The sequence below is a fragment of the Xyrauchen texanus genome, chromosome 10 (genome assembly GCF_025860055.1).
Source record: "Xyrauchen texanus isolate HMW12.3.18 chromosome 10, RBS_HiC_50CHRs, whole genome shotgun sequence".
Classification (NCBI taxonomy): domain Eukaryota; kingdom Metazoa; phylum Chordata; class Actinopteri; order Cypriniformes; family Catostomidae; genus Xyrauchen; species Xyrauchen texanus.
In genome coordinates, this window is record NC_068285.1 from 30,790,927 (window position 1) to 30,799,892 (window position 8,966).

The 8,966-nt window shown below is 38.7% G+C and overlaps 1 protein-coding gene across 1 annotated transcript; it reads left to right on the forward strand.

Annotated features, from left to right (window-relative positions):
- Positions 1 to 8,148: 8,148 nt before the first annotated feature.
- Positions 8,149 to 8,583, forward strand: LOC127650089 (NADH dehydrogenase [ubiquinone] iron-sulfur protein 5-like). Its single transcript, XM_052135291.1, is given in 3 exon segments — positions 8,149 to 8,364; positions 8,477 to 8,539; positions 8,542 to 8,583. Coding segments are annotated over 3 exon segments (321 nt in total).
- Positions 8,584 to 8,966: the final 383 nt, after the last annotated feature.

The following is an 8,966-nucleotide window of genomic DNA, read 5'->3' on the forward strand; positions in this document are numbered from 1 at the left end:
TCTTTTCTCCTAACATCTTATTCTACTATAAATGTCAGAGGGTGAGGAGAGAAAAAGGGACCCAAATGCTGAGGGAAACAGTTCAATTAATTTAGTAAGTCTGTATCTCAAATAAGGGCAGGTGCACCCGGCACGGGCTGCAGAGAGCAGAGTCAAACGAGCCGCTTAAAGGGCAAAGGGATGAGTGTGTTAGTATGATGAGTGTGAACATTGTGAAAGTCAGGAGCAATATGAAGAGAGTCCGTAGAAGCTGGTGTAGTGCAAAGCCCAGACGATATTCTCCCCAACACACGGGCATAGACCGAGGAATCCTCCTCCACAGGAATTGGGCAAGTACAGGTGAAGGCAAACGGGAAGGTAACCACACCTCTACAGACAGGCAACCAACAGACACACGAGCAAGCTCCAACTACTGAGCGCACAGTTAACACTTGACCGCAAACAATAAACTGGCAAAGAAAGGGAAACACAAGGAATAAGTAGGGAGTGGGATCAGAGTGAAGCTGGTGGAATGGGCGAGTAAATCATTGCCTGGTTCCCGAGAACTTCCCCGTTCCCATGGAAAGGCTGATCACACGTGCCGGCTCCACCTGTGAGACAAGGCAGTGAGAAAAACAAAAAACAGTATGAGTCAGCACAAATGCCGGAACCGTGACAATAAATATTATGGTATATACATTACCCTGAAACCTTGAAATGTTTCTTTATGTGAAAGAAAATTAGATTTTTATTCACAGAGGATGCTTTAAATTAATCAAGAATTACAATAAAGACATGTATCATGTTCAAACATTCTGTTCTTTCAAGAATTCCCCACTTGCAGTAATCACACCTTAGGCATTCTAGAAGTCAGTTTATTCTAGATATGCATGTAAAGTTTCATTCAATGCTTTCTGCAGCACCTGCCAAAGATGTAACTGACTAGTAGGACACTTCTAACAAACTTCACAAATTGATCAAATGGCAAAACAAGGAGTCACTCAAGCAACTCTGTAAGCTGCTCACCACTGTGGGCCAAAAGCTGGACACTAAAATATCAAAGGTGAGTCCAGCATCAAAGTATGGTGTATGTGGGTTAAACATATTAAACAACTAAATTGTAATCATTAACATAATCTTTTATGTTACACTTTATAGGTAATGGAATATGATTACTTTTGAACTAATTATTGCATGTTAGTACCAATTTACAATCCCTTTTATTAAAAAGTAAAGATTATATAATTTGCTATCTGAATACTTCTTAGTTATATTCATAATCTGATTACAAAACTTGATTACAGAATGTTTTGTTCTGTGTCATGCTTGAGGAGCAACCAATAAAAATGTTAATCTGAAAAAAAAAAAAAAAGATGACATGTTGTCCATTACTACTCAAAACTATCAGTGGAATATCAGCAAAGTATATTGTAGATGGTGGTCTTTTCACGTATCCTTGTCTCATTTTAAACTTTTGAATCTTGAGGGAAAGCTTCGAGTGTGAAGCAGCTGGGATGAGGATTAGCACCTCTAAATCTGAGGCCATGGTTCTCAGCAGGAAACCGATGGAGTGCGTACTCCAGGTAGGGAATGAGGTTTTGCCCCAAGTGAAGGAGTTCAAGTACCTCGGGATCTTGTTCACGAGTGAGGGGACAATGGAGCGGGAGGTTGGCCGGAGAATCGGGGCAGCGGGGGCGGTATTGCACTCGCTCTATCGCACCGTTGTCATAAAAAGAGAGCTGAGCCGAAAGGCAAAGCTCTCGATCTACCGGTCAATTTTTGTTCCTACCCTCACCTATGGTCATGAAGGTTGGGTCATGACCGAAAGAACTAGGTCGCGAGTACAAGCGGCCGAAATGGGCTTCCTCAGAAGGGTGGCGGGCTTCTCCCTTAGAGACAGGGTGAGGAGCTCAGTCATCCGTGAGGAGCTTGGAGTAGAGCTGCTGCTCCTTTGCGTTGAAAGGAGTCAGTTGAGGTGGTTTGGGCATCTGGTAAGGATGCCCCCTGGCCGCCTCCCTAGGGAGGTGTTTCAGGCACGTCCAGCTGGGAGGAGGCCTCGGGGAAGACCCAGGACTAGGTGGAGAGATTACATCTCCACACTGGCCTGGGAACGCCTCGGGGTCCCCCAGTCAGAGTTGGTTAATGTGGCTCGGGATAGGGACTTTTGGGGCCCCCTGCTGGAGCAGCTGCCCCGCGACCCGACTTCGGATAAGCGGTTGAAGATGGATGGATGGATGGATGGGAAAGTTCTGTTGTTTTTTCACTTTCAGTCAAAAATACTTGAATACATCAGTCAGCTGGAGCAGTTGGTCATGGAAGCAGTGAGCAATCTGTACTAGGATAAGGAGGACTCTGTACCAGAACCAGAAGAGCCCTCCACTTGGGGGCTAAGAGGGCTCAGAGCTGGCAGAACAACCACCAGTGAACCACCACCAGAGTGCTCAGGGCTGGCTGAGAGGCTTTCCACATCGTCCACCCAGCCTGAAGAAGAAATTGAGGAAGAAGAAAATGACAGGAGCTGTGAAAGCAGGACTGGGAGAAGGCAATGTGTGAAAAAGTAGATTACAGTGGGGGGTGGTAATCATCAGGGACATTTGCTTAGCTTTAAAAGCAAAATTTGATTAAGGGGAGCATTTAAAGCAATGGGTGCATTTTAAAAAAGTTATTTAAAAAGTGTGCATTGAAAAATGGTGCCAAAAAAAGAGAGAGAGAGAGAGAGAGAGAGAGAGAGAGCGTGTGTATTTTTCTTTTATTTATTCATCAGGGACAATACACATCACACTGTGATATACTATTTTCCTCTACTTTCACTGCTTTTTAAAGCAGTATAAAGAAAGCCATAACAGTTGTCTCTTAACAAATCACAGAAACCACCAGAAAAGAAAACTGTTACCCACTCGAAAGTTAACTTATTAGAACATTAAACAAATCCATCCGATTGCCACAATACATGGTATAGATAGTAAATAATACAATATACTATAACATTTGACGTATGGGGCATGCTAACCTATCTGCAAAGATCTGCTCTTATTTGTATTTGTTTATTTTTATATTTTCTGAGGTGTTGTATTAATAGGCCATTTTTATAATATTTGATTTTAGTTATAAATTATTCCCCCCACCCCCACTACATTGCTGTTGCTACCTGATTGTCATTGATGTTTTAACTTCTACTAACTTTTGCACATACAGTATTCTGGCCAATTGTATCATTTTTTCCCATTGATTTTGTTTCACGAAATCAACATTTACACATAATTATGTGGGGTAGTTGCAGGGTTGCCAACTGTCCCGTATTAGCCGGGACGTCCCTTATATTGGGCCTAATTGATCTGTCCCATACGTGACCTTCCTTGTCCCGTTTATTGACTGCTACGCTGATCTAACCACTGACTGATACAATAGCAACAGTAGCAGTGCTGATCACGACCATCACGACACTTGAGAATGATCACCGACACCTGTCATCATCCAAGCACAGCCCCCCAAGCGAATCAGTATACGTTAAGTAAATGCGCCAATTCCTACACAAAACATAATTTGGGCAATGTGTGACACTGTTCAGTCGATTTGGTGTGTGGAAATACGGATTAAACTGCAAATATGGTTAACCCAGCAAAAAAAAAAATAGACTGTGCATCTATAATAAATAATGGAGTTCGGTAAAGTTGGAAATATATTCACAGATTCGAACTTCCCGGATCAATAACTCATTAGCGAAATGTTCTTTAACATAAACGACTCCTCTTTCCAACCGTAGTAAGGCAGACAACGAGCTACAACTCAATTTTCTTCAAAACAAGCCGTCCTCCGAGCTGGACAAATAACATTGGTCTCTAGTGAAACCGGCTGTCAGATGAGTGCGCAGGGACCGTCTACAAAGTGCAACACCGAATAGCGGTACTCAAGAATATTCAATAAGTTCACTCTTACCAAGAGTAGTGTCACCAAAATCACTTCACACATCAATGGTCTCCTTTTGGTTATACTACAACATTTAGTAAGGAAAAATGGGCCTTTGCTTAATTTGGGGTGTGACATAATGTACTTTCTTCATCTAAAACTATTCTAAACAGCATTTCCTTGTTTTGCATACTGTACTTTATACTTGCAGTAGGTTATTTTTACTTTTCGAAAAAAGATAAAAGCTGATTAAAAGATTAAAAACTTGAAATGGTGAAGTCCTGACTTTTCAAAGCACCTACAATAGGGCCTACTCAATTTGACGTATACATTAATGTACATTTTAACCAAACATCTTCATGTTGGCGGGGAAAAAGTTCTGTCACGTTATTTGCCATCAACTGAGCTATAGATTGGTTACTTTTAAGTGCTTTCTCTTAAAAAGTTGTGACAATTTCATTTTCAAATCCATTTTCAGGCCTCACAAACCCACTAATTATAAGCGAACATGATAACAATAAAACACTCATTAGAAACATTGACAAAAACAAATTCTGACCTTAAAAGTTTAAATGTTTACCTATTATAATTTTTTTAATGAAAATATATTCAATATTTCATGAATCAACACTGCCCCCTGCTGTCAGTGTGCAAGACGCAAAAGTGTCGCAAAAGAGATGAAGCGTTGCATAGTTTACGGCTGATTGTCAAGTTTATACAGATGGATCTAAAGATCCAGGAAAAGGACAGATAGGAATTGATTATACCATCCCAAAGTTGAAAATAGCAGAAGGAATAAGGATATTAGAACATGTTTCAGTATTTACAGGAGAATAGCAATTATGATTGCAATACAAAAGAGAAATGACATAGGATCAACTAATACTCTCATTTGTTCAGAATCCAGTTCGGCATTATTAAGTTTGGACGCTCAATATTCTGATAGTAGACAAGACATAGTGGTGGAGATTCTCTAGATTCTATATAATATGCAACAAACAAACAGGAAAGTACAATTTGTATGGGTACCTGTTCATGTAGGCGTGAAAGGAAATTAAGCGTCTACAAAATTGGCGCAAAAAAAAAAAAAAGCAATGATGAAAGAAGACATTGACATGCAAATATCATATAGTAGATCAGAAGTTAAAGCAACAATTAAAAACACAATAATGCAAAAGTGGCAATTCTATTGGGATAATGAGGAAAAGGGACAACGTTTATATTCAGTACAACCATTGGTCAGTAGAGGAAAGATATCAGGGGGAAGAAGGAAAGAAGAATGTATTATATCAAGACTGAGATTGGGGCATACATGTATAATAGGAAAACATCCAACAGGTTTATGCAGCTGGTGTGGGTACAGTGCAAAGAATATGCTGAAGAAAGAAACAAATAAGTAGAAGAATTACAGAAGAAAGGAGAGCAACAAATAACAAAGAACATTTTTAATCCAACAATAGGAAGTAATATACTAAAACAGTTTCTTAAAAGTTCAAATCTGATTGAAAGAATATAGGCCCATTTTTTATTTGTATTTTTTTATTATTCTCTCTCTCTCTCTCTCTCTCTCTCTCTCTCTCTCTCTCTCTCTCTCTCTCTATTCAATTCCATTCAGTTAAATTTAGCACTTTTTACCTTTCTACACGACACAGGTTTAGATATACGAATATAATATGGTGCAATGTTTGGATTGGGACTGTGTGGAGATTTGGTAAAGGATGGAGGAGCTGAACACGCAGCGCCATCTGATGCCGGATCCACAACAAAGCGCTATGATCTTGGCAGTAGGGATGGGCGGATCGATCATAGAAGTATCGATACTTCTGATACTGATGTTGATGTTGCATCAAATATTGATCCTCACAAAAATATTGATTCCGGTTTTTTTTTTTTAAACTAGGGATATTATTAATATGTTAACATGAACAATAATCATACGCTTCAAAGTTAAACAAAAAGGATTAGCTATATTAGCAAATACTTGTGCTGGATGGGAACTATTTCTTCTTCCGCTCAATTTAACGTGAATGCTGAAAGACACAAGCAGATGAGCGCATGCGCTGTCACGAGGCTCGTTCAAAGAAGGGTTGTGCCTTGTAGAAATAATGATAGAAAATCAGAGAAACAGCTTCTGGACAGTAGGCTAGTGTAGTCTAGGGCATACGCAGGTATATGCCGTATGCCCACCTATCTTTCTTAGGATTTTGTGTATGCCCACCTGAAATAAGCGCAACACCGTTGAGTCAATTGTGTATACTGTGTAGGCTATATTTGAAGTGTCCAGAGTTTCTCTCTAAGCGTTTTTTAGGCGTCTGCCTTTTTTTCGCGATATCAAATCATTTATATTTCTAAATAGGAATATTTATGTAGACTATTAAGTATATGGTAATACAAGATAACGTGTTAATGTGAACTTTAGGCCTACTACATTAATATTAGCTATTGCTTAATAGTTTATTGTGTATTATTAATTCGTTTATTAGTTAGAGTAATAACAAAGTATTAACAATTTTCATAGTAGCCTAATAAAAGGAACATTAATGACACCTATTAATTTAAATATATATTTAACATCAAGTTAACATGCCATTGTTCTTATTATACACTACACCATGCCAGCAAGAAACTTAACCTGATAAATATGTTAGTTTATGTGGGATTATAATTGCAACAGTCCCAATTTTAATGGGACAAAATCATACACATTTTAAAAACAGTATGTATTGAACATAAATGTAAATTAATTTTAGAGATCGGGTGCATGTGTAGCACTGTCGCCTCACAGCAAGAAGGTCATGGGTTCAAACCCTGGTTGCCCCGGCCTTTCTGTGTGGAGTTTGCATGTTCTCCCCGTGTCTGCGTGGGTTCTCTCCGGGTACTCCGGCTTCCTCCCACCATCCAAAAGACATGCAGGCTAGGTTAATTGGTGTCTCCAAAAAAATTGCCCTAGGTGTGGATGTGGATGTGGAGGTGAGTGTGAGTGTATGTCTGTCTATGTGTGGCCCTGCGATGGACTGGCGACCTGTCCAGGGTGTCCCCCGCCTTTCGCCCAATGTTAGCTGGGATAGGCTCCAGCCCCCCGCGACCCTGTACACAGGATAAGCGGTTGACGATGGATGGATGGATGGGTGCATGTGTTTTTCATAAAATCACAGTATGCCCACCTCTTCAGACACTACTACACCACTGCTTCTTGAGTAAATTCATCCTAAAATAACATATCCAAAGGTTTCATTTCTTATAATTGTGTGTAATTGTTGTTAATATGTATTAAAAAAATTGTTAACCATGGTTTTACTACAGTAATACTGCAGTAGTTAATTGTGTGGTAACTATGGTTTAACGCAACCCCATGGTTAAACTATAGTTAGTGTAGTGATACCATGGTTCATTTTTGTAAGGGTAAAAAATACTTTTCTGTTTAGGCTCAAAAAAATAATGACTTGAATTTTGACTAAAAATAACATTTTAAATTACCCATTTTATCCCAAGAAATCGAAAAGAAAATGTAATAGAAGTATTGGTATTGGTATCGACGAAATAAGCTGTTCGCTAGCAGCAGGGCTGGAATATAAAATGAACAATATTTTATGATGCACTGATCAAATTGTTATTATACACTGTTAACTCTTACATGACATGTTGAATCGCTCGATATATGGTGCCAGCTTGTTCAATATGTCCAATAGCTAGTCAAAACAGTACAGGTACTATGGTGTATGCAATAACTGTCATCATTTATATGTCTTTTAGAAGTCTAAAGCGTTTATATTGTTGTAAATTGAGTTTTTCTATTTTGCTGTTAGTAGGGTAATTATTTGTGTGCTTATAACTGTAATATACGGGATTATGATTTCTTTATGTCCCCTGTCAACATGCCAATATTAAACAAGGCAGATGTGCTTTAAAAAAATGTTTTGTTTTTTTTTTTTTTATAAATGAGGGATAGTTTAGAGATATTCATTTAATTCAGTAGCACATAATCAATTTGCCTTATATAAAGTGCTTGAATAGTGCCAACAATATCTATGTCTTCAGACGTCAACAACAAATTGATGTCTTATTTTTAGCTTGACTGCATTATTATGTTTTAACTTGAAATATTTAGTAATTAACAGGCATAATATAAAAGTAATTTAATATTTAAGTAATACACAAACTGGTCACATGTATTCTTTGAATGCTCTGTTAGCTGTTTAGGGTAAAATTGTCTGTCAAATGCATAAATGTAAAATGTGGATATTTATCTACAATGTCTAGAACATGCCATTCATTGACCTCCAGTCAAAGCTGGGTATTAATCTGGACCAGTGGCTCTTGGCCCAGAGCGGGGAGCAGCCACAGAAGCGGGTCGCTCGCTGCCATGCCTTTGAGAAGGAGTGGATAGAGTGTGCCCATGGCATCGGCCAGACTCGGGCCAAAAAAGAATGCAAAATCGAGTTTGAAGACTTCTATGAGTGCATGCACCGCCAAAAGACAGTGAGTAGATTCTGAGATGAAGCCTGCCAGAAACTTAAACTGTATTTGACACGGATTTTGATATTTGTTATTCCTGATATTACTTAACTTTCATTGTTATTGCTTCGTACAGCAACAGCGTTTATATGAGGTTTGTAAGCAGCGGGATAAACTGATTAAGGAGGGATCCTACACCCCCCCCCTCCACATCACAAAGGCAACGAGGAGGTCCGGCCGTAAATCTAGAACCCCGGACAGAACATACTCTCAACCCTGTCATACTGTTGTACAGTTACTTCCTCACTTATGTATTGTAAAATGATTGCTGTATCAACATAGTTTCATGTTCGAGAAATAAATTTAAGGATTACATGTTATAACTGTTATTGCCGTTGTTGTAGTTTCAACTGGGTTATTTGTAGTTTCATTTTATACAAGTCATTTGGTGGTATTTCTGCTTCATAACTGATTTCAATATGAGATATTCAGATTTTTACAGAACAACTTCTGTTTCTTCTCTTGGCACAACTGGGTGCCAAAAGAAAGCTTCATATTAATACTATTTTTAGGAAAAACTATTAAAACCCAGTACCCTATATAGCATCTGCAAGATATTCATGAAA